Genomic DNA, 26,237 nt, shown 5'->3' with positions numbered 1-26,237 from the left:
GTGAGACCAGATTTTATCTGTTTGACATCCTGAGGCTGCGATGAGGCGAGGTATGACTGCCAGCTCTTTCATTACATGGCGTCACGTACTTCAAGTGTAGGCGTTGTGGGATTTGGGGCTGTGACAGATCACTTGCCCTGCCCAGTGCCTGCTCCGCTTACTGTGGTTCCTGCCCCAGTGTTGGACGGGTTCTATTGTCAGTAAACAGAGGTCATAGATTTAAAACTAACTGGCAAAAGAACCAGGGGAGAAATGTCTTCACAGAGGGTTGTTGCGATCTGGAACGCACCGCCTGAAACGGCGGCGGAATCAGATTCCACGGGAACTTTCAAAGGGCAATTGGACGTGTTGTTGAAGAGGAATCATTTACAGGGCCATGGGGAAAAAGCTGGGGAGTGGGACTAATTGGAGAGCTTTCATAGAGCCGACACAGGCACAATGGGCCGAATGGCCTCCTTCGATGCTGTGGGATTCTCCGATTCTATGATACTGTCCTGGCGGAACTAGCTTGGTGTAAGTCTGACAGCATAAGAATATCAGGAGCGTTGGACTGAGAACTTGGTGCTGAATTTATGCCAAAACAGAGAGGCAAAGGATGAAACTCTATCTGAAGCGAGGAGGTCACCATACTCGGGCATGTTCCTTTATTTGTCTTATTCTTTAAACGTATGCTCCGTGTACGGTATGTTCCTGCCCTCCCATTCTCCACACCGCTGACGGGTGTCCAAACTGCGGACCGCCCACAGCCTCTGGCGATATGGCGCATTAAGCCAAAGCAACCCGAAGCTGCTTCAACCAAGATATCTGCGTCCCTCTTTGAACCTTGTGAGCCTGGAAGTTTGGGAAAGGCTGATCTTAGCGCTGCTGTCTCACTGGTGGATAAGCCCTAAATCAGAACCCTGAGCTGGGTCAGTATCAGTAACTTGGGATGTCTGCAGATTACTGGGAAGAGGGATTGAAACCGTGCACCTGTGTCTCTCAGCGATCGATGGTCTGCACCTAAACTGCCCACAAAGGCAAAGCCCTTAAATGTTGCTGGTTGGTGTGGTTTGTGTCTGTAATGTTTCAGAGGTTTCATTTCTGAAGTGTTTGTCTCTGAGATTTACTGAGATGCTACTCCCTGCAGGCATGGTCTGTGCATCCTCCGCTGCTGTCTGTTAGCAATGTTATTGAATTATTCACAGGCTTCCTATAACTATTGTTTCTTGTCCAGTAAATGCTACATTATTGACAGTTCCAGTGATCCTCTGACCTTCTTAGAGGTTGTAAACAAACTCTGTGCTCATGAATGAAAGACAGACTTGCATTTCTATAGCGCCTTTCACAACCTCAGGGCATCCCAAAGCGCTTTACAGCCAATGAAGTACTTCTTGTTGTAATGTAGGAAACGCAGCAACCAAATTGTGCACAGCAAGCTCCCACAAACAGCAACGTGATAATGACCAGATAGTCTGTTTGTGATGTTGGTTGAGGGATAAATATTGGCCCCAGGACACCGGGGAGAACTCCCCTGCTCTTCTAATAGTGCCCCGAGATCTTTTACGTCCACCCGAGAGAGCAGACGGGGCCTCGGTTTAATACTCAGGCTGGTGAGAGGAGTTAAGGAGGAAACTGGTTTGTCCCTATGTTGTCAATGTTGACAACTTGTTTTTTTAAATATTTAGCAATCCTACGTGTTTAATTCAAGGGCAGTCACTCTCAGCTCACCTCTGGAATTCAGCTCTTTTGTCCATGTTTGGACCAAGGCTGTAATGAGGTCGAGGGCCGAGTGGCCCTGGCGGAACCCAAACTGGGCGTCAAGTTAAGGTACGCATCATCATGTGGCTTCCTTTGGTCATACTTACGATATCAAAAAAGTCAATGAGCCCCTTCTAAAGACAAGTAGGCTCTCATTAATTAAAGCATTTCCATTCAGGAACTCCTCTATTTTGTTTGCCCCCTGTTACCGATTCCATTGACTCGATCACTGACGTCAGACGAATGGCTGTGGTTTCCGGGTTTGGTTTGTGGATTCCGTTTCCCAATTCCAGTCTGTTGGAACTGTACCAATATTTAGCGACTCCTAAATGATGGTCAGTGTATCACAAATCCCCACCCTGGTCTCTGAGCTACAGCTCACCTGTCTGGAGAGATTCACCGATTTTCTGCGACAACCATGGTGTCGCCGAGAACAACTATTTGGATCTGGTTAGCGCCTTTAGCGAAGAAAATAATCCCAAGGCGCTTCACAGAAGGGTGAGGACAGACAGACACCAAGCTCAAGAAAGAGATTAGGAGGGGAAATGGGTGGGGCATTGGGAGGGGCTTCCGGAGCTTGGGATTCAGTCAGCTGAAAGCACGGTCGGCAATTGTGGGGGGGAGGGGGCGGAGGAGGGAGGAGGGGGGGGAGGGGGGGGAGGGAGGAGGGGGGGGAGGGAGGGGGGGCCGGAGGGGGCGGCGGAGGGAGGAGGGGGCGGAGGGGGCGGAGGGAGGAGGGGGCGGAGGGAGGAGGGGGCGGAGGGAGGAGGGGGCGGAGGGAGGAGGGGGCGGAGGGAGCGGAGGGAGGAGGGAGCGGAGGGAGGAGGGGGCGGAGGGAGGAGGGGGCGGAGGGAGGAGGGGGCGGAGGGAGGAGGGGCGGAGGGAGGAGGGGCGGAGGGAGGAGGGGGCGGAGGGAGGAGGGGGGAGGAGGGAGGAGGGGGCGGAGGGAGGAGGAGGGGGGAGGAGGGGGGAGGAGGGGGGAGGAGGGGGGAGGAGGGAGGAGGAGGGAGGAGGGGGGAGGAGGGATCGCACGAGAGGCTGGAGTCAGAGGACTGGGAGCAGCTGCTTATAGGAAAATCCACATCAAAACAGTGGGAGACTTTCAGAAGGGAAATAGAGAGAGTACAACGCCAACATGTTCCTGTAAAGGTCAAGGGTGGGACCAACAAGCAAAGGGAACCTTGGATGACAAGGGATATACAAAAATGCATTAGAAATAAGAGGGGGGCTTTTGGCAGTTACAAAAGACTAAAGACAGAAGAAGCCCTAGAGGAGTATAAAAAGTGCAGGGGCATACTTAAAAAAGAAATTAGGAGGGCGAGGAGGGGCCATGAAATAACACTGGCGAGCAAAATAAAGGAAAATCCTAAGATGTTTTATAAGTATATTAAGGGCAAGAGGATAACCAGGGAAAGGGTAGGGCCCATTAGGGACCAAAGTGGCAATCTGTGTGTAGAGCCAGAGGATGTAGGCGGGGTTTTAAATGAATTTTTTGCATCTGTGTTCACTATGGAGAAAGACGATGCAGACATAGAAATCGGGCAAGGGGACTGTGACATACTTGAACATATTAGCATCGAGAGGGAGGAGGTGCTAGCAGTTTTAGCGGGCCAAAAAGTGGATAAATCCCCAGGCCCGGACGAGATGTATCCCAGGCTGCTGTGGGAGGCAAGGGAGGAGATTGCAGGGGCTCTGACACTAATTTTCAGAACCTCTCTGGCCACAGGGGATGTACCAGAGGACTGGAGAACAGCTAACGTAGTACCATTATTCAAGAAGGGTAGCAGGGATAAACCAGGGAATTACAGGCCAGTGAGTCTAACATCTGTGGTGGGGAAATTATTGGAAAAAATTCTGAGGGACAAAATTAATCTCCACTTGGAGAGGCAAGGATTAATCGGGGATAGTCAGCATGGCTTTGTTAAGGGTAAATCATGTCTAACAAATCTGATCGAATTTTTCGAGGGGGTGACTAGTGGGGTGGATGAGGGAAATGCTGTGGATGTGGTGTACATGGACTTCAGTAAAGCTTTTGACAAAGTCCCGCATAGGAGACTGGTCAAGAAGGTAAGAGCCCATGGGATCCAGGGTGCCTTGGCGCGTTGGATCCTAAACTGGCTGAGTGGCAGGAGGCAGAGGGTGATGGTCGAAGGTTGCTTTTGTGACTGGAAGCCTGTATCCAGTGGGGTACCTCAGGGATCGGTGCTGGGTCCCTTATTGTTTGTGATCTACATAAATGATTTGGATGAAAATGTAAAAGGTATGATCAGTAAGTTCGCAGATGACACGAAAATTGGTGGGGTGGTAAATTGCGAGGAGGAAAGCCTCCGGCTACAGGACGATATAAACGGGTTGGTCAGATGGGCGGAAAAGTGGCAAATGGAATTTAACCCTGAAAAGTGCGAGGTGATGCATTTTGGACGGACAAATAAGGCAAGGGAATACACAATGAGTGATAGGGCCCTAGGAAGTACAGAGGGTCAGAGGGACCTTGGTGTACATGTACATAGATCTCTGAAGGCAGCGGAACAGGTAGATAAGGTGGTTAAAAAGGCATATGGGATACTTGCCTTCATTAGCCGAGGCATAGAATATAAGAGCAGGGAGGTTATGATGGAGCTGTACAAAACGCTGGTGAGGCCACAGCTGGAATACTGTGTGCAGTTCTGGTCGCCTCACTATAGGAAGGATGTGATTGCTTTGGAGAGGGTGCAGAGAAGATTCACCAGGATGTTACCTGGGATGGAGCGCCTCAGCTATGAAGAGAGGCTGGACAGGCTGGAGTTGTTTTCCTTGGAGCAGAGAAGGCTGAGGGGGGACCTGATTGAGGTGTACAAAATAATGAGGGGCATAGATAGGGTAGATAAAGAGGAACTTGTCCCCTTAGTGGGGGGGTCAATAACAAGGGGGCATAGATTCAGGGTAAGGGGCAGGAGATTTAGAGGGGATTTGAGGAGGAACTTTTTCACCCAGAGGGTGGTTGGAATGTGGAACTCAATGCCTGAAAGGGTGGTGGAGGCAGGAACCCTCACAACATTCAAGAAGCATTTGGATGAGCACTTGAAATGCCATTGCATACAAGGCTATGGACCAAATGCTGGAAAATGGGATTAGACTGGACAGGGATGGATGGGCGGCGCAGACACGATGGGCCGAAGGGCCTCTTTCTGTGCTGTAAAACTCTATGACTCTATGACTGAGTGTTCGGGGTGGGGGGAGGGGCGGTTAAAGAGCTGGAGGAGATTACAGAGATAGGGAGTGGTGAGGCTGTGGAGGGGTTTGAAAACAAGGATGAAAATTTTAAAATTGAGGTTTCATAGAATCCTAGAAATTTACAGCACAGAAGGAGGCCATTCGGCCCATCGTGTCCGTGCCGGCCGACAAAGAGCTCTCCAGCCTAATCCCACTTTCCAGCTCTTGGTCCGTAGCCCTGTAGGTTCCGGCACTTCAAGGGCACATCCAAGTACTTTTTAAATGTGATGAAGGTCTCTGCCTCGACCACCCTTTCAGGCAGTGAGTTCCAGATCACAACAACTCGCTGCGGGAAACAGAAACCCATCTTGCCTCTGGTTCTGTTGTCAGTGTCGGCCGTGGCTCGGTGGGCAGCACCCTCGCCTCCGAGTCAAAAGGTTGTGGGTTCAAGTCCCACTCCAGAAACTTGAGCACAAAAATCAGGGCTGACACTCCAGGGGATTACTGAGGGAGTGCCGCACTGTCGGAGGGGCAGTACTGAGGGAGCGCCGCACTGTCGGAGGGGCGGTACTGAGGGAGCGCCGCACTGTCGGAGGGGCGGTACTGAGGGAGCGCCGCACTGTCGGAGGGGCGGTACTGAGGGAGCGCCGCACTGTCGGAGGGGCGGTACTGAGGGAGCGCCGCACTGTCGGAGGGGCGGTACTGAGGGAGCGCCGCACTGTCGGAGGGGCGGTACTGAGGGAGCGCCGCACTGTCGGAGGGGCGGTACTGAGGGAGCGCCGCACTGTCGGAGGGGCGGTACTGAGGGAGCGCCGCACTGTCGGAGGGGCAGTACTGAGGGAGCGCCGCACTGTCGGAGGGGCAGTACTGAGGGAGCGCCGCACTGTCGGAGGGGCAGTACTGAGGGAGCGCCGCACTGTCGGAGGGGCAGTACTGAGGGAGCGCCGCACTGTCGGAGGGGCAGTACTGAGGGAGCGCCGCACTGTCGGAGGGGCAGTACTGAGGGAGCGCCGCACTGTCGGAGGGGCAGTACTGAGGGAGCGCCGCACTGTCGGAGGGGCAGTACTGAGGGAGCGCCGCACTGTCGGAGGGGCAGTACTGAGGGAGCGCCGCACTGTCGGAGGGGCAGTACTGAGGGAGCGCCGCACTGTCGGAGGGGCAGTACTGAGGGAGCGCCGCACTGTCGGAGGGGCAGTGCTGAGGGAGCGCCGCACTGTCGGAGGGGCAGTGCTGAGGGAGCGCCGCACTGTCAGAGGGGCAGTACTGAGGGAGCGCCGCACTGTCGGAGGGGCAGTACTGAGGGAGCGCCGCACTGTCGGAGGGGCTGTACTGAGGGAGTGCCGCACTGTCGGAGGGGCTGTACTGAGGGAGCGCCGCACTGTCGGAGGGGCTGTACTGAGGGAGCGCCGCACTGTCGGAGGGGCTGTACTGAGGGAGCGCTGCATTGTCGGAGGTGCCGTCTTTCAGATGGGATGTTAAACTGCCTGTTGCGGTGGATGTAAAAGTTCCTGGGGCACTATCCCAAGAAGGGCAGGCGAGTTCTCCCTGTATCCTGACAATCAGTTATGTCTCGAGCAACATCACTATAAAACAAATTAGCTGGCCTTGTATCCCATTGGCTGTTTGTGCGATTTTACTTTGAGGAAATTGCATGCTGTGTTTGCCATCGAGAACATGTGGTGGCACTTGAAAATTAATTGCTTGTTGATGAATTGCCCTGGGACTTCCTGATGATGTAAGAGTTGCTACAAATGCTTCCACCTTCCCTCAACAAACAGAATAAAAACAAAATCACTTCAACGAATAATTTCCGACTTTAAATCTTCCAATTCCAGTACATCGTACATTTTGCCTGAATTTCTGTTTGCTTTGCCGAGATTATTGTATTAATAGATTTCCCGACATTGAACGTACGTACGATTGGAGAAATGGGCTTAACAGTTTCCATCTTATACAAATTACATCTTTCAATTAATATACAGATCAGTTACCGTGCGAATAAAAGTAAATTCGGTGTATTTTTGACCCTTGTTTTATGGTATCGTCTATTGTGTAGAATCAGCATTGGGCCGCTCAAACCCGCGAGTACTACATCACGCTAATACTCACACACCAGATTACAAGGATTAATGCGTACAAAATTTTATCAATTAGTTTCTTTTTATAGAGAATCATTAATTGATGATGAATTCATTCACACTGAGGTTTTTTTTCCCCAAACGCTCGCTGTAACACACATCTCCGCATTTCTTTTCATAGTTCCAAATCTGTTGATATGAGGTTAACTGCAGCTAAATATAAATAGCAATCTAGTTTACAAAAAGGCTGCAAGACAGAAACTGCACATTTTCATTTGCAAGGAAATTAAACTGATTGCAGGCGTTATTCTTCCCAATTACGGAAGAATGACGACATGAACAAATGGACATATGTTGTCCCCTAAGGCAGATCTTACCTGTGCTCTGTGAGTACGCCGACAGCGGAGGATGGTTGGCACAGTACGTGAGGTACAGCGACTTCATCTGAGGCATGAGATTAAGAAAGCAGCCACCAATCTTCTGCTGGGAGTCTGGCAACCTGAGAATCAAATTAACGAGTTACATCAACTGACGAACCTGTGACGATAGCAAAATTAGATTCAACACTACCTTCAGTTCAATCTAGTTAACCACTTTCTATCGATTGGGGCTTTTTTTCCCCCACTGGGGGAGGAAGAGGAATGAACAGAGGTTAAAACAGGTGATTATCTAGTGATTGGTCTCATCGCTGTTTGTGGGAGCCTGCTGTGCGCAAGCTGACTGTCGCCTATCCCTGTGTTGCAGCAGTGACTACACTTCACACGTATTCAACTGGTCATAAAGACTTGACCACATAATCCAGGCCGACACTCCCAGTACTGAGGGAGCGCCACACTGTCGGAGGTGCCCTCAATAGTGCCAATATTTATCCCTGACCCACCCCTAGCAGAAACTCAGCCCCTGCGTCTTCCCATTGATGAGCCCGTCACATCTTTCATTTCCTGCGTCACCACGTTGGGTGATTTGTCTGAAGCACCACAAGAGGGCGCTGTTCCTGCACTGTGCCAAAGATGCACTTGGTTTTAAAATGAAGTCCCACACTCGTCGACACTCTCGCCTTGCAAAGCTTTCAAAGAGCTTTGTGTGAAGCACTTCCTTGGAAGAACACTGGCTGCTTCTGTGTGAGCAAACACAGCAGCCATTTTCTACACAGGAAGATCTCGCAAACAAGACTTCACTCTGTGGGTTGAGGGAGAAGTTCATCTCAAACACTCGGACAGAGAGACAGGACCTCGTTCTAATGCGGATTGTGAGAAGCGGCACATTCGACAATGCGGCACGCCCTCGGTATCCAGAGTGGGCTCTGGACCCACGACCGTCCAACTCAAGACCTGGTTAAGAGATGTGGTGAAAGAGGTGCTCAAAATCAGAATGGGTTTTGAAAAAGATAAGACTTGCATTTCTACAGCGCCTTTCCCCACCTTTACAGCCAATGAAGTGCTTTTGAAGTGTAGTCACTGTTGTAATGTTTGAAACGTGGCATCCAATTTATGCACAGCAAGCTCCCACTAACAGCAATGAGATAAATGACCAGACAATCTGTAATTTTAGTGATGTTGGTTGAGGGATAAATATTGGCCCCAGGACACCGGGTAGAACTCCCCCCCCTGTTCCTCTTCTAATAGTGCCGTGGGATCTTTCACATCAACCCTTGAGGACAGACAGGACCTCAGTTTAACGTCTCATCCGAAAGACAGCACCTCCGACAGTGCGGCGCTCCCTCAGTACTGCCCCTCCGATAGTGTAGCGCTCCCTCAGTACTGCCCTCCGACAGTACAGCGCTCCCTCAGTACTGCCCCTCCGACAGTGCGGCGCTCCCTCAGTACTGCCCTCCGACAGTACAGCGCTCCCTCAGTACTGCCCCTCCGACAGTGCGGCGCTCCCTCAGTACTGCCCCTCCGACAGTGCGGCGCTCCCTCAGTACTGCCCCTCCGACAATGTGGCGCTCCCTCAGTACTGCCCCTGCGACAGTGCTGCACTCCCTCAGTACCGCCCCTGCGACACTCCCTCAGTACTGCCCCTGCGACAGTGCGGCGCTCCCTCAGTACTGCCCCTGCGACAGTGCGGCGCTCCGTCAGTACTGCCCCTCCGACAGTGCAGCACTCCCTCAGTACTGCCCCTGCGACAGTGCAGCGCTCCCTCAGTACTGCCCCTCCGACAGTGCAGCGCTCCCTCAGTACTGCCCCTCCGACAGTGCAGCGCTCCCTCAGTACTGCCCCTGTGACAGTGCGGCGCTCCCTCAGTACTGCCCCTCCGACAGTGCAGCTCTCCCTCAGTACTGCCCCTGCGACAGTGCCGCACTCCCTCAGTACTGCCCCTGCGACAGTGCGGCGCTCCCTCAGTACTGCCTCTGCGACAGTGCGGCGCTCCCTCAGTACTGCCCCTGCGACAGTGCGGCGCTCCCTCAGTACTGCCCCTGCGACAGTGCAGCACTCGCTCAGTACTGCCCCCCCGACAGTGTGGCGCTCCCTCAGTACTGCCCCCCGACAATGCAGCGCTCCCTCAGCACTGCCCCTACGACAGTGCAGCGCTCCCTCAGTACTGCCCCTGCGACAGTGCGGCGCTCCCTCAGGACTGCCCCTCCGACAGTGCAGCTCTCCCTCAGTACTGCCCCTGCGACAGTGCCGCACTCCCTCAGTACTGCCCCTGCGACAGTGCGGCGCTCCCTCACTCCTGCCTCTCCGACAGTGCAGCCCTCCCTCAGAACTGCCCCTGCGACAGTGCGGCGCTCCCTCAGTACTGCCCCTGCGACAGTGCGGCGCTCCCTCAGTACTGCCCCTCTGACAGTGCAGCACTCCCTCAGTACTGCCCCTCCGACAGTGCGGCGCTCCCTCAGTACTGCCCCCCGACAGTGCAGCGCTCCCTCAGTACTGCCCCTCCGACAGTGCAGCATTCCCTCAGTACTGCCCCTGCGACAGTGCGGCGCTCCCTCAGTACTGCCCCTCCGACAGTGCAGCACTCCCTCAGTACTGCCCCTGCGACAGTGCAGGTCTCCCTCAGTACTGCCCCTGCGACAGTGCCGCACTCCCTCAGTACTGCCCCTGCGACAGTGCAGAGCTCCCTCAGTACTGCCCCTCTGACAGTGCAGGGCACCCTCAGTACTGCCCCTCCGACAGTGCGGCGCTCCCTCAGCACTGCCCCTCTGACAGTGCGGCGCTCCCTCAGTACTGTCCCTCCGACACTCCCTCAGTACTGCCCCTCCAACAGTGCAGCGCTCCCTCAGCACTGACCCTCCGACAGTGCGGCGCTCCCTCAGTACCACCCCTCCGACAGTGCCGCACTCCCTCAGTACTGCCCCTGCGACAGTGCAGTACTCCCTCAGTACTGCCCCCCGACAGTGCGGAGCTCCCTCAGTACTGCCCCCCGACAGTGCAGCGCTCCCTCAGTACTGCCCCTCCGACGGTGCAGCACTCCCTCAGTACTGCCCCTCCGACAGTGCGGCGCTCCCTCAGTACTGCCCCTCCGACAGTGCAGAGCTCCCTCAGTACTGCCCCTCCGACAGTGCGGCGCTCCCTCAGCACTGCCCCTCTGACAGTGCGGCGCTCCCTCAGTTCTGTCCCTCCGACACTCCCTCAGTACTGCCCCTCCAACAGTGCAGCGCTCCCTCAGCACTGACCCTCCGACAGTGCAGCACTCCCTCAGTACTGCCCCTCCGACAGTGCAGCACTCCCTCAGTACTGCCCCTCTGACAGTGCAGCACTCCCCCTCCGACAGTGCGGCGCTGCCTCAGTACTGCCCCTCGACAGTCCCTCAGTACTGCCCCTCCAACAGTGCGGCGCTCCCTCAGTACTGCCCCTCCGACAGTGCGGCGCTCCCTCAGTACTGACCCTCCAACAGTGCAGCACTCCCTCAGTACTGCCCCTCCGACAGTGTAGCACTCCCTCAGTACTGCCCCTCCGACAGTGCGGCGCTCCCTCAGTACTGCCCCTCCGCCAGTGCGGCGCTCCCTCAGTACTGACCCTCCAACAGTGCAGCACTCCCTCAGTACTGCCCCTCCGAAAGTGCAGCACTCCCTCAGTACTGCCCCTGCGACAGTGCAGGTCACCCTCAGTACTGCCCCTGCGACAGTGCCGCACTCCCTCAGTACTGCCCCTGCGACAGTGCAGCGCTCCCTCAATACTGCCCCTGCGACAGTGCGGCGCTCCCTCAGTACTGCCCCTCTGGCAGTGCAGCACTCCCTCAGTACTGCCCCTCTGACAGTGCGGCGCTCCCTCAGTACTGCCCCTCCAACAGTGCGGTGCTCCCTCAGCACTGACCCTCCGACAGTGCGGCGCTCCCTCAGTACCACCCCTCCGACAGTGCAGCACTCCCTCAGTACTGCCCCTCCGACAGTGCAGCACTCCCTCAGTACTGCCCCCCGACAGTGCGGAGCTCCCTCAGTACTGCCCCTCCGACAGTGCAGCGCTCCCTCAGTACTGCCGCTCCGACAGTGCGGCGCTCCCTCAGTACTGCCCCTCCGACAGTGCGGCGCTCCTTCAGCACGGCCCCTCCGACTCTCCCTCAGTACTGCCCCTCCAACAGTGCAGCGCTCCCTCAGCACTGACCCTCCGACAGTGCAACACTCCCTCAGCACTGCCCCTCCGACAGTGCGGCGCTCCCTCAGTACTGCCCCCCCGGCCAGTGCAGCGCTCCCTCAGTACTGCCCCTCCGACAGTGCGGCGCTCCCTCAGTACTGCCCCTCCGACACTCCCTCAGTACTGACCCTCCAACAGTGCGGCGCTCCCTCAGTACCACCCCTCCGACAGTGCGGCGCTCCCTCGGTACTGCCCCTGCGACAGTGCAGCTCTCCCTCAGTACTGCCCCTCCGACAGTACAGCACTCCCTCAGTACTGCCCCTGCGACAGTGCAGCTCTCCCTCAGTACTGCCCCTGCGACAGTGCCGCACTCCCTCAGTACTGCCCCTGCAACAGTGCGGCGCTCCCTCAGTACTGCTCCTCCGACAGTGCGGCACTCCCTCAGTACTGCCCGTCCGACACTCCCTCAGTAATGCCCCTCCGACAGTGCGGTGCTCCCTCAGTACTGCCCCTCCGACAGTGCGGCGCTCCCTCAGTACTGACCCTCCAACAGTGCAGCACTCCCTCAGTACTGCCCCTCCGACAGTGCAGCACTCCCTCAGTACTGCCCCCCGACAGTGCAGCACTCCCTCAGTACTGCCCCTCTGACAGTGCGGCGCTCCCTCAGTACTGCCCCTCCGACAGCGCGGCGCTCCCTCAGCACGGCCCCTCTGACAGTGCGGCGCTCCCTCAGTACTGTCCCTCCGACTCTCCCTCAGTACTGCCCCTCCAACAGTGCAGCGCTCCCTCAGCACTGACCCTCCGACAGTGCAACACTCCCTCAGCACTGCCCCTCCGACAGTACGGCGCTCCCTCAGTACTGCCCCCCCGACAGTGCAGCGCTCCCTCAGTACTGCCCCTCCGACAGTGCGGCGCTCCCTCAGTACTGCCCCTCCGACAGTGCGGCGCTCCCTCAGTACTGACCCTCCAACAGTGCAGCACTCCCTCAGTACTGCCACTCCAACAGTGCGGCGCTCCCTCGGTACTGCCCCTGCGACAGTGCAGCTCTCCCTCAGTACTGCCCCTGCGACAGTGCAGCTCTCCCTCAGTACTGCCCCTGCAACAGTGCGGCGCTCCCTCAGTACTGCTCCTCCGACAGTGCGGCACTCCCTCAGTACTGCCCGTCCGACACTCCCTCAGTACTGCCCCTCCAACAGTGCGGCGCTCCCTCAGTACTGTCCCTCCGACACTCCCTCAGTAATGCCCCTCCGACAGTGCGGTGCTCCCTCAGTACTGCCCCTCCGACAGTGCAGCGCTCCCTCAGTACTGCCCCTCCGACACTGCGGCGTTCCGTTAGCACTGCCCCCCTGACAGTGCAGCGCTCCCTCAGTACTGCCCCTCCGACAGTGCAGCGCTCCCTCAGTACTGCCCCTCCGACAGTGCGGCGCTCCCTCAGTACTGACCCTCCAACAGTGCAGCACTCCCTCAGTACTGCCCCTCCGACAGTGCAGCACTCCCTCAGTACTGCCCCTCCGACAGTGCGGCGCTCCCTCAGTACTGCCCCCCGACAGTGCAGCACTCCCTCAGTACTGCCCCTGCGACAGTGCAGCACTCCCTCAGTACTGCCCCTCCGGCAGTGCGGCGCTCCCTCAGTACTGCCCCTCGACAGTCCCTCAGTACTGCCCCTACAACAGTGCGGTGCTCCCTCAGCACTGCCCCCCGACAGTGCAGCGCTCCCTCAGTACTGCCCCTGCGACAGTGCAGCACTCCCTCAGTACTGCCCCTCCTACAGTGCGGCGCTCCCTCAGCACTGACCCTCCGACAGCGCGGTGCTCCCTCAGTACTGCCCCTACGACAGTGCAGCACTCCCTCAGTACTGACCCTCCGACAGTGCGGCGCACCCTCAGTACCACCCCTCCGACAGTGCAGCACTCCCTCAGTACTGTCCCTCCGACACTCCCTCAGTACTGCCCCTCCAACAGTGCAGCGCTCCCTCAGCACTGACCCTCCGACAGTGCGGCGCTCCCTCAGTACCACCCCTCCGACAGTGCAGCACTCCCTCAGTACTGCCCCTCCAACAGTGCGGTGCTCCCTCAGCACTGCCCCTCTGACAGTGCGGCGCTCCCTCAGTACTGTCCCTCCGACACTCCCTCAGTACTGCCCCTCCTACAGTGCAGCGCTCCCTCAGCACTGACCCTCCGACAGTGCGGCGCTCCCTCAGTACCACCCCTCCGACAGTGCAGCACTCCCTCAGTACTGCCCCTCCGACACTGCAGCACTCCCTCAGTACTGCCCCTGCGACAGTGCCGCACTCCCTCAGTACTGCCCCTGCGACAGTGCAGCACTCCCTCAGTACTGCCCCCCGACAGTGCCGAGCTCCCTCAGTGCTGCCCCCCGACAGTGCAGCGCTCCCTCAGTACTGCCCCTCCGACGTTGCATCACTCCCTCAGTACTGCCCCTCCGACAGTGCGGCGCTCCCTCAGTACTGCCCCTCCGACAGTGCAGAGCTCCCTCAGCACTGCCCCTCTGACAGTGCGGCGCTCCCTCAATACTGCCCCTCCGACACTCCCTCAGTACTGCCCCTCCAACAGTGCGGTGCTCCCTCAGCACTGCCCCTCCGACAGTGCAGCACTCCCTCAGTACTGCCCCTCCGACAGTGCGGCGCTCCCTCAGCACTGCCGCTCTGACAGTGCAACACTCCCTCAGTACTGCCCCTCTGACAGTGCAGCACTCCCCCTCCGACAGTGCGGCGCTCCCTCAGGACTGCCCCTCGACACTCCCTCAGTACTGCCCCTCCGACAGTGCGGCGCTCCCTCAGTACCACCCCTCCGACAGTGCAGCACTCCCTCAGTACTGCCCCACTGGCGGTGCAGCACTCCCTCAGTACTGCCCCTCCGACAGTGCGGCGCTCCCTCAGTACTGCCCCTCGACAGTCCCTCAGTACTGCCCCTCCAACAGTGCGGTGCTCCCTCAGCACTGCCCCTCTGACAGTGCGGCGCTCCCTCAGTACTGCCCCTCCGACAGTGCAGCACTCCCTCAGTACTGCCCCTCCGACAGTGTAGCACTCCCTCAGTACTGCCCCTCCGACAGTGCAGCGCTCCCTCAGTACTGCCCCTCCGCCAGTGCGGCGCTCCCTCAGTACTGACCCTCCAACAGTGCAGCACTCCCTCAGTACTGCCCCTCCGCAAGTGCAGCACGCCCTCAGTACTGCCACTCCAACAGTGCGGCGCTCCCTCAGTACAACCTCTCCGACAGTGCAGCACTCCCTCAGTACTGCCCCTGCGACACTCCCTCAGTACTGCCCCTCCGACAGTGCAGAGCTCCCTCAGCACTGCCCCTCTGACAGTGCGGCGCTCCCTCAATACTGCCCCTCCGACACTCCCTCAGTACTGCCCCTCCAACAGTGCGGTGCTCCCTCAGCACTGCCCCTCTGACAGTGTGGCGCTCCCTCAGTACTGTCCCTCCGACACTCCCTCAGTACTGCCCCTCCAACAGTGCAGCGCTCCCTCAGCACTGACCCTCCGACAGTGCAGCACTCCCTCAGTACTGCCCCTCCGACAGTGCGGCGCTCCCTCAGCACTGCCGCTCTGACAGTGCAACACTCCCTCAGTACTGCCCCTCCGACAGTGCAGCGCTCCCTCAGTACTGCCCCTCCGACAGTGCAGCGCTCCCTCAGTACTGCCCCTCCGACAGTGCAGCGCTCCCTCAGTACTGCCCCTCCGACAGTGCAGCACTCCCTCAGTACTGCCCCTCTGACAGTGCAGCACTCCCCCTCCGACAGTGCGGCGCTCCCTCAGTACTGTCCCTCGACACTCCCTCAGTACTGCCCCTCCGACAGTGCGGCGCTCCCTCAGTACCACCCCTCCGACAGTGCAGCACTACTTCAGTACTGCCCCTCTGGCGGTGCAGCACTCCCTCAGTACTGCCCCTCCGACAGTGCGGCGCTCCCTCTGTACTGCCCCTCGACAGTCCCTCAGTACTGCCCCTCCAACAGTGCGGTGCTCCCTCAGCACTGCCCCTCTGACAGTGAGGCGCTCCCTCAGTACTGCCCCTCCGACAGTGCAGCGCTCCCTCAGTACTGCCCCTCCGCCAGTGCGGCGCTCCCTCAGTACCACCTCTCCGACAGTGCAGCACTCCCTCAGTACTGCCCCTGCGACAGCGCAGCTCTCCCTCAGTACTGCCCCTGCGACACTCCCTCAGTACTGCCCCTCTGACAGTGCAGCGCTCCCTCAGTACTGCCCCTGCGACAGTGCGGCGCTCCCTCAGTCCTGCCCCTCTGACAGTGCAGCACTCCCTCAGTACTGCCCCTGCGACAGTGCAGCTCTCCCTCAGTACTGCCCCTGCGACAGTGCCGCACTCCCTCAGTACTGCCCCTCCGACAGTGCGGCGCTCCCTCAGCACTGCCGCTCTGACAGTGCAACACTCCCTCAGTACTGCCCCTCCGACAGTGCAGCGCTCCCTCAGTACTGCCCCTCCGACAGTGCAGCGCTCCCTCAGTACTGCCCCTCCGACAGTGCAGCGCTCCCTCAGTACTGCCCCTCCGACAGTGCAGCACTCCCTCAGTACTGCCCCTCTGACAGTGCAGCACTCCCCCTCCGACAGTGCGGCGCTCCCTCAGTACTGCCCCTCGACACTCCCTCAGTACTGCCCCTCCGACAGTGCGGCGCTCCCTCAGTACCACCCCTCCGACAGTGCAGCACTACTTCAGTACTGCCCCTCTGGCGGTGCAGCACTCCCTCAGTACTGCCCCTCCGACAGTGCGGCGCTCCCTCAGTACTGCCCCTCGACAGTCCCTCAGTACTGCCCCTCCAACAGTGCGGCGCTCCCTCAGTACTGCCCCTCCGACAGTGCAGCGCTCCCTCAGTACTGCCCCCCCGCCAGTGCGGCGCTCCCTCAGTACTGACCCTCCAACAGTGCAGCACTCCCTCAGTACTGCCCCTCCAAAAGTGCAGCACGCCCTCAGTACTGCCACTCCAACAGTGCGGCGCTCCCTCAGTACCACCTCTCCGACAGTGCAGCTCTCCCTCAGTACTGCCCCTGCGACAGTGCAGCTCTCCCTCAGTACTGCCCCTGCGACAGTGCCGCACTCCCTCAGTACTGCCCCTGCGACAGTGCGGCGCTCCCTCAGTACTGCCCCTGCGACAGTGCGGCGCTCCCTCAGTACTGCCCCTGCGACAGTGCAGGTCTCCCTCAGTACTGCCCCTGCGACAGTGCCGCACTCCCTCAGTACTGCCCCTGCGACACTCCCTCAATACTGCCCCTGCGACAGTGCGGCGCTCCCTCAGTACTGCCCCTCTGGCAGTGCAGCACTCCCTCAGTACTGCCCCTCCAACAGTGCGGTGCTCCCTCAGTACTGCCCCTCTGACAGTGCGGCGCTCCCTCAGTACTGCCCCTCCAACAGTGCGGTGCTCCCTCAGCTCTGACCCTCCGACAGTGCGGCGCTCCCTCAGTACCACCCCTCCGACAGTGCAGCACTCCCTCAGTACTGCCCCTCCGACAGTGCAGCACTCCCTCAGTACTGCTCCCCGACAGTGCGGAGCTCCCTCAGTACTGCCCCTCCGACAGTGCAGCGCTCCCTCAGTACTGCCCCTCCGACAGTGCGGCGCTCCCTCAGTACTGCCCCTCCGACAGTGCGGCGCTCCCTCAGCACTGCCCCTCTGACAGTGCGGCGCTCCCTCAGTACTGTCCCTCCGACACTCCCTCAGTACTGCCCCTCCAACAGTGCAGCGCTCCCTCAGCACTGACCCTCCGACAGTGCAACACTCCCTCAGTACTGCCCCTCCGACAGTGCGGCGCTCCCTCAGTACTGCCCCCCCGACAGTGCAGCGCTCACTCAGTACTGCCCCTCCGACAGCGCAGCACTCCCTCAGTACTGCCCCTCCGACAGTGCAGCACTCCCTCAGTACTGCCCCTGCGACAGTGCAGCTCTCCCTCAGTACTGCCCCTGCGACAGTGCCGCACTCCCTCAGTACTGCCCCTGCAACAGTGCGGCGCTCCCTCAGTACTGCCCGTCCGACACTCCCTCAGTAATGCCCCTCCGACAGTGCGGTGCTCCCTCAGTACTGCCCCTCCGACAGTGCAGCGCTCCCTCAGTACTGCCCCTCGACAGTCCCCCAGTACTGCCCCTACAACAGTGCGGCGCTCCCTCAGTACTGACCCTCCAACAGTGCAGCGCTCCCTCAGTACCACCCCTCCGACAGTGCAGCACACCCTTAGTACTGCCCCTGCGACAGTGCAGCTCTCCCTCAGTACCACCCCTCCGACAGTGCAGCACACCCTTAGTACTGCCCCTGCGACAGTGCGGCGCTCCCTCAGTACTGCCCCCCGACAGTGCAGCGCTCCCTCAGTACTGCCCCTCCGACAGTGCAGCACTCCCTCAGTACTGCCCCTCCGACAGTGCAGCACTCCCTCAGTACTGCCCCTCCGACAGTGCGGCGCTCCCTCAGTACTGCCCCCCGACAGTGCAGCGCTCCCTCAGTACTGCCCCTCCGAAAGTGCAGAACTCCCTCAGTACTGCCCCTGCGACAGTGCAGCACTCCCTCAGTACTGCCCCTCCTACAGTGCGGCGCTCCCTCAGCACTGACCCTCCGACAGCGCGGTGCTCCCTCAGTACTGCCCCTACGACAGTGCAGCACTCCCTCAGTACTGATGCTCCAACAGTGCAGCACTCCCTCAGAACTGCCCCTCCGACAGTGCAGCACTCCCTCAGTACTGACCCTCCGACAGTGCAGCGCTCCCTCAGTACTGCCCCTCCGACAGTGCAGCACTCCCTCAGTACTGACCCTCCGACAGTGCAGCGCTCCCTCAGTACCACCCTTCTGACAGTGCAGCACTCCCTCAGAACTGCCCCTGCGACAGTGCAGCTCTCCCTCAGTACTGCCCCTCCGACAGTGCGGCGCTCCCTCAGTACTGCCCCGACAGTGCAGCGCTCCCTCAGTACTGCCCCTCCGACAGTGCAGCACTCCCTCAGTACTGCCCCTCCGACAGTGCGGCACTCCCTCAGTACTGCCCCCCGACACTCCCTCAGTACTGCCCCTACAACAGTGCGGTGCTCCCTCAGCACTGACCCTCCAACAGTGCAGCACTCCCTCAGTACTGCCCCTCCGACAGTGCGGCGCTCCCTCAGTACCACCCCTCCGACAGTGCAGCACTCCCTCAGTACTGCCCCCCGACAGTGCGGCGCTCCCTCAGTACTGCCCCCCAACAGTGCAGCGCTCCCTCAGTACTGCCCCTCCGACAGTGCAGCACTCCCTCAGTACTACCCCTCCGACAGTGCAGAGCTCCCTCAGTACTGCCTCTCCGACAGTGCAGCGCTCCCTCAGTACTGACCCTTCGACAGTGCAGCACTCCCTCGTACTGCCCCTCCGACAGTGCAGCACTCACTCAGTACTGCCCCTCCGACAGTGCGGCGCTCCCTCAGTACTGCCCCTCCGACAGTGCAGCACTCACTCAGTACTGCCCCCCGACAGTGCAGCGCTCCCTCAGTACTGCCCCTCCGAAAGTGCAGCACTCCCTCAGTACTGCCCCTGCGACAGTGCGGCGCTCCCTCAGCACTGCCCCTCCGACACTCCCTCAGTCCTGCCCCTCCAACAGTGCAGCGCTCCCTCAGTACTGCCCCTCCGACAGTGTGGTGCTCCCTCAGTACTGCCCCTCGACAGTCCCTCAGTACTGCCCCTACAACAGTGCGGTGCTCCATCAGCACTGCCCCTCCGACAGTGCAGCGCTCCCTCAGTACTGCCCCTCCGACAGTGCGGCGCTCCCTCAGTACTGCCCCTCCGACAGTGCAGCACTCCCTCAGTACTGCCCCTCCGACAGTGCAGCGCTCCCTCAGTACTGCCCCTCCGACAGTGCGGCGCTCCCTCAGTACTGCCCCTCCGACAGTGCAGCGCTCCCTCAGTACTGCCCCTCCGACAGTGCAGCGCTCCCTCAGTACTGCCCCTCCGACAGTGCAGCGCTCCCTCAGTACTGCCCCTCCGACAGTGCAGCGCTCCCTCAGTACTGCCCCTCCGACAGTGCGGCGCTCCCTCAGTACTGCACTGCAGTTTCAGCCTGGATTTTCGTGCTCAATCTCTGGAGTGGGACTTGAACCCACGACCTTCTGACTGAGTGGCGAGAGCGCTGCCCACTGCGCCACGGCCGACACACCGATAGAGTAAATAAGGAGAAATTGTTTCCAGTGGCAGGAGGGTCGGTAACCAGAGGACAGAGTGAAGATAATCGGTAACAGAACCTGAGGGGAGATGTGGAGAAATATCGCACTGGGCAATTGCCAGTTGTTTTATACAAGATGCCACACATTGATTGGCCTTCACACATTACAAATTCTTCCCCTATCTATTCCTCCATCCCTCTAATAACCCAGCACAGTATTCACCGCTGATTCACCAACAGTTCACAACTGGCTTCTCGTGCCATCTGTTTCCATTCTGTCCCTTCTCCGTAAATAGCCTGCCATCTGCCTTATGGGAAGGAAACACAAATGGTTTCGGAAGCTTGTGTGTCGGAAAATACAGTCAAGTACATCGAGTGTGTTATTAACCGTTTCTGCAGAAATTAAAACTGTGCAGGACTGGTCGGGCCCGCTACAGGCAGCTTTCATCCATTTATCCTCACCACTCCTTCCCTCTGCTAATCTTTTCCATTCCCGAGTGCGCTGACACCTCCCCGGGGCATCGTTCCCCACGTGGTGCTGCCCTCCCAGAAGCTGCAGCCTTTATTAGCTTGCAAGCTTTTACTGTAAACTCCGACGGATGCATCACAAATGAGCCAGATCCTGACTCTACCCAGCATCCAGTCGATGGAATCTCAGGCTGTTGTTCCCCTCCCAAACCCCGGGGGGGCCGGGGGCGTGGAGTCCAATTATAACCTCGTTACTGAACCAGCCAAGTCAACACAACACAAACCGGGGTCAGGTCTGGGATTCTCCTGCTTTATATGGATCAGCCACTCAATGGATAAATGGATGAGCGGGTCGGTAACCAGAGGACACAGAGTGAAGGTGATTGGGAAAAGAACCAGAGGGGAGATGAGGAGAATGTTTTTACAGCGAGTTGTTGTGATCTGGAATGCGCTGCCTGAAAGGGCGGTGGAAGCAGGTTCAATAGTAACTTTCAAAAGGGAATTGGAGAAATACTTGAAGGGGAAAATTCACAGGGCTGTGGGGAAAGGGCAGGGGGGAGTGGGACTAATTGGATAGCTCGTTCAAAGAGCCGGCACAGGCACGATGGGCCGAATGGCCTCCTCCTGTGCTGCATCTTTCTATGATTCTATAAGTGCAGCGTGATGGAGAGGAAGAGGAGACTCTGGACCTCTGGTTCCCCAAGCTCTCCCCCACGGGGGGTTCTCCTCGCCTCGTGTCTGGGTCTGTTGTAGACTCATTGCTAGAGACTGATCGCTGAGATTGGTCAACAGCCCCATTGTCGTTGGGTCATGGGACGACCAGGACAGGAGAAGGTGATCTCGAGGGGCCTCATTCTTGTCTCATCCATAATCCCGGTGTTCCTTTAAACTTGCTGTGTGATGGCAGCTGCTTTATAAATAGCTCTTTGGTTACTTTTATAAAAAGAATATTTGCATTCACTGCCAACTGATTTTGTGCACCTTTGAATAAGGCATCTGTTCACTGCAAGCTGTCCAGATAATGGGCAGGTTTTGCTGGTCCTGGGACTGGATGAGTTGGGTTACCAGAGCAAAGGGAATTGGGTGGGGAAGAACACAGGGTCAGACAGACCAACACACCCCCTGCTACAGGAACCAGAAAATCAACCCGAAGGCACACGTGCACAGATAGACTGGAAAAAGAAAAAGACTCGCGCTTCTCCAGCGCCTTTCATGACCACCGGACGTCCCAAAGCGCTTTACATCCAAAGAAGTACTTTTTGGAGTGTATTCACTGTTGTAATGCAGGAAATGCAGCAGCCAATTTTCGCACAGCAAGATCCCGCACACAGCAATGTGATAATGACCATATCATCTGTTTTTGTTCTGATGAGGGATAAATATTGGCCCCAGGACACCAGGGAGGACTCCCCTGCTCCTCTTCGGAATAGTGCCATGGGATCTTTTACATCCACCTGAGAGCGCAGACGGGGCCTCGGTTTAACGTTTCATCTGAAAGACGGCACCTCCGACAGTGCAGCACTCCCTCAGTACTGCCCCTCCGACAGTGCAGCGCTCCCTCAGTACTGCCCCTCCGACAGTGCAGCGCTCTCTCAGTACTGCCCCTCCAACAGTGCAGCGCTCCCTCAGTACTGCCCCTCCGACAGTGAGGCGCTCCCTCAGTACTGCCCCTCCGACAGTGCAGCGCTCCCTCAGTACTGCCCCTCCGACAGTGCAGCGCTCCCTCAGTACTGCCCCTCCGACAGTGCAGCGCTCCCTCAGTACTGCCCCCCGACAGTGCAGCGCTCCCTCAGTACTGCCCCTCCGACAGTGCAGCGCTCCCTCAGTACTGCCCCCCGACAGTGCAGTGCTCCCTCAGTACTGCCCCCCGACAGTGCGGCGCTCCCTCAGTACTGCACTGGGAGTGTCAGCCTAGATCTCTGTGCTCAAGTCCCTGGAGTGGGACTTGAACCCACAACCTTCTGACTCCGAGGCGAAGGTGCTGCCCACTGAGCCACAAAACTGAAAAACTGAACTCAATTGTCAACTGAAGCTAATGAATAAATTAGTATTCCCCAAAGATTCCAAGCCAGATGGTACGATGACTCCCAGTAAAGTTCAAGAGGCTGCGAAGTATTTGTCAACCTACTTTGCACATTCCTCCAAGGTCTGGTAGAGGGTTTGCTGAAAGGAACAGACTTCCTCCAGGTTTCCCTTTAATGCACCAACATCAGCAGCGGATAATCTGCAAACAAAAGCCAAGAAACCGTGAAAAGTAGAAATGACTGGTCAGGGAACACGTCCTTAAACAGCCCATTCCATTCCTCTATTAAAGATAGGTTTTTAAAAAAAAAGCCAAATCAAGGATGAAGCCCTTCAGTGACGTGGATAGACTGGAGAAGCTGGGGTTGTTCTCCTTGGAGCAGAGAAGGTTGAGAGGAGATTTGATCGAGGTGTTCAAAATCATGAGGGGTCTAGACAGAGTAGATAGAGAGAAACTGTTCCCAGTGGCAGGAGGGTCGAGAACCAGAGGACACAGATTGAAGTTAATCGGTAATAGAACCAGAGGGGAGATGAGGAGAATGTTTTTACAGCGAGTTGTTGTGATCTGGAATGCGCTGCCTGAAAGGGCGGTGGGAGCAGATTCAACAGTAACTTTGAAAAGCGAATTGGAGAAATACTTGAAGGGGAAACATTTCCAGAGCACTGGAGAAAGAGCAGGACCAAAAAAAATTACAGAGAACATAGGCTGGCAAGGCCAACGTTTATTGCCCATCTCTAGTTGCCCTGATAAGGTGGTGGGCCGCCTTCTTGATACAAGTGAGTGTCTCGCTCGTCCACGTCGGAGGGCAGTTAAAAGTCAACCACGGTGGAGTGGGACTGGAGTCACCTATAGGCCCAGACCGGGGAAGGACGGCGGGTTTCCTTCCCTGAAGGACGTCAGTGAACCAGATGGGTTTTTACAACAATCCAACAGTTTCATGGTCAGCGTTACTGAGACCAGATTTTTATTCCCAGATTTTTTTTAAAAACTATTCAAATTCTCGAACTGCCCGCGGTGCGATTTGAACTGAGGCTCTCTGGATTATTAGTCCAGTAACAAACGCTGCACTACCGTACCCTGTGACCCAAGGGTCGGCATGTACTTGGGGATTAGGGCGGGCCCCAGGGCGGAGCCATGGGCAGCTTTGGGGCAGGAGGATGCTCTGACAGATAGGATAAGATTGCAAACAACAACAACTACTTGCATTTATATAGCGACTTTAACGTAGCAAAACCTCCCTAGGCCTTTCACAGGAGCTGTTATCAATCAAACTTTGGGCGAACGGGACTTGGTGCGAGTTAGGACACGGGGCAGTGAGCACAGGGGGTGATGGGTGAACGGGACTGGGTGTGAGTTAGGACACGAGGCAGTGAGCACAGGGGGTGATGGGTGAACGGGACTGGGTGAGAGTTAGGACACGGGGCAGTGAGCACAGGGGGTGGTGGGTGAACGGGACTGGGTGTGAGTTAGGACACGGGGCAGTGAGCACAGGGGGTGATGGGTGAACGGGACTGGGTGTGAGTTAGGACACGGGGCAGTGAGCACAGGGGTGATGGGTGAACGGGACTGGGTGTGAGTTAGGACACGGGGCAGTGAGCACAGGGGGTGATGGGTGAACGGGACTGGGTGTGAGTTAGGACACGGGGCAGTGAGCACAGGGGGTGGTGGGTGAACGGGACTGGGTGCGAGTTAGGACACGGGGCAGTGAGCACAGGGGGTGATGGGTGAACGGGAGTGGGTGTGAGTTAGGATACGGGGCAGTGAGCACAGGGGGTGATGGGTGAACGGGACTGGGTGTGAGTTAGGACACAGGGCAGTGAGCACAGGGGGTGATGGGTGAACGGGACTGGGTGTGAGTTGGGACACGGGGCAGTGAGCACAGGGGGTGATGGGTGAACGGGGCTGGGTGTGAGTTAGGACACGGGGCAGTGAGCACAGGGGGTGATGGGTGAACGGGACTGGGTGTGAGTTAGGACACGGGGCAGTGGGCACGGGGGGTGATGGGTGAGCGGGACTGGGTGTGAGTTAGGACACGGGGCAGTGAGCACAGGGGGTGATGGGTGAACGGGACTGGGTGTGAGTTAGGACGCGGGGCAGTGAGCACAGGGGGGTGATGGGTGAACGGGACTGGGTGTGAGTTAGGACACGGGGCAGTGAGCACAGGGGGCGATGGGTGAACGGGACTGGGTGCGAGTTAGGACACGGGGCAGTGAGCACAGGGGGGGTGATGGGTGAACGGGACTGGGTGTGAGTTAGGACACGCGGCATTGAGCACAGGGGGTGATGGGTGAACGGGACTGGGTGTGAGTTCGGACACGGGGCAGTGAGCACAGGGGGTGATGGGTGAACGGGACTGGGTGTGAGTTAGGACACGGGGCAGTGAGCACAGGGGGTGATGGGTGAACGGGACTGGGTGTGAGTTGGGACACGGGGCAGTGAGCACAGGGGGGTGATGGGTGAACTGGACTGGGTGAGAGTTAGGGCACGGGGCAGTGAGCACAGGGGGTGATGGGTGAATGGGACTGGGTGTGAGTTAGGGCACGGGGCAGTGAGCACAGGGGGCGATGGGTGAACGGGACTGGGTGTGAGTTAGGACACGGGGCAGTGAGCACAGGGAGTGATGGGTGAATGGGACTGGGTGTGAGTTAGGACACGGGGCAGTGAGCACAGGGGGTGATGGGTGAACGGGACTGGGTGCGAGTTAGGACATGGGGCAGTGAGCACAGGGGTGAGGGGTGAACGGGACTGGGTGTGAGTTAGGACACGGGGCAGTGAGCACAGGGGGTGATGGGTGAACGGGACTGGGTGTGAGTTGGGACACGGGGCAGTGAGCACAGGGGGTGATGGGTGAACGGGACTGGGTGAGAGTTGGGACACGGGGCAGCAGAGTTTTGGATGAGCTGAAGTTTACGGAGGGTGGAAGATGTGAGGCCGGCCCGGAGAGCGTTGGAATAGTCAAAGGCCTGGATGAAGGTTTCAGCAGCAGATCAGCCGAGGCAGGGATGGAGACGGGCGATGTTACGGAGGTGGAAGTAGGCGGTCTTGGTGATGGAGCGGACACATGAAGAAATTTAGCATGCAGGTACAGGAAGCAATAAGGAAGGCAAATAGCATGTTGGCCTTTATTGCAAGGGGGTTGGAGTATAAGAGTGAGGAAGTCTTGCTACAATTGTACAGTTGCTTGGTGAGACCACACCTGGAGTACTGGGCACAGTTTTGGTCTCCTTATCTAAGGAAGGATATACTTGCCTTGGAGGCGGTGCAACGAAGGTTCACTAGATTGATTCCTGGGACGAGAGGGCTGTCCTATGAGGAGAGATTGAGTAGATTGGGCCGATACTCTCTGGAGTTTAGATGAGAGGTGATCTCATTGAAACATACAAGATTCTGAGGGGGATTGACAGGGTAGACGCTGAGAGGCTGTTTCCCCCTGGCTGGAGTGTCGAGAACTAGGATAAGGGGTCGGCCATTTAGGACTGAGATGAGGAGGAATTTCTTCACGAAGAGGGTGGTGAATCTTTGGAATTCTCTGCCCCAGAGGGCGGTGGAGGCTCAGTCGTTGAGTATATTCAAAGCCAAGATCGATAGATTTTTGAACTCTAGGGTTAGAGTTAAGAAATAATAGAAGTTGATAAGTCACCAGGAGTGGATGGGATTCATCCTAGGATGCTGAGGGAAGTGAAGGAGGAAATCGCGGAATTACTGGCCACAATATTCCAATCCTCCTTAGATACAGGGGTGGTGCCAGAGGACTGGAGAATTGCAAATGTTACACCATTGTTCAAAAAAGGGTGTAAAGATAAACCCAGCAACTACAGGCCAGTCAGTTTAACCTCGGTAGTGGGGAAGCTTTTAGAAACGATAATCAGGGGCAAAATTAACAGTCACTTGGACAAGTGTGGATTAATTAAGGAAAGCCAGCATGGATTTGTTAAAGACAAATCGTGTTTAACCAACTTGATTGAGTTTTTTGATGAGGTAACAGAGAGGGCTGATGAGGGCAATGCGGTTGACGTGGTGTACATGGATTTCCAAAAGGTGTTTGACAAAGTGCCACATAATAGGCTTGCCAGCAAAGTTGAAGCCCATGGAATA

The 26,237-nt window shown here is 57.6% G+C and overlaps 1 protein-coding gene across 1 annotated transcript in view; it reads right to left on the bottom strand.

Moving 5' to 3' along the window:
- The window catches only part of arhgef6 (Rac/Cdc42 guanine nucleotide exchange factor (GEF) 6), a 250,895-nt gene that overhangs the window by 103,403 nt on the left and 121,255 nt on the right, over window positions 1-26,237 (bottom strand). Inside the window, 3 exon segments of the mRNA XM_086002290.1 lie at window positions 7,385-7,412; window positions 7,415-7,506; window positions 22,248-22,343. Of these exon segments, the coding sequence (XP_085858416.1) occupies window positions 7,385-7,412; window positions 7,415-7,506; window positions 22,248-22,343 (216 nt within the window).

The sequence above is a fragment of the Somniosus microcephalus genome, chromosome 1 (assembly GCF_052327205.1).
Source record: "Somniosus microcephalus isolate GS21.2 chromosome 1, FLI_Smic_1.0, whole genome shotgun sequence".
In the NCBI taxonomy this organism is placed as follows: Eukaryota; Metazoa; Chordata; class Chondrichthyes; order Squaliformes; family Somniosidae; genus Somniosus; species Somniosus microcephalus.
Note: the sequence above shows the minus strand (reverse complement) of the source record. Positions and strands in the feature narration are given on the sequence as shown.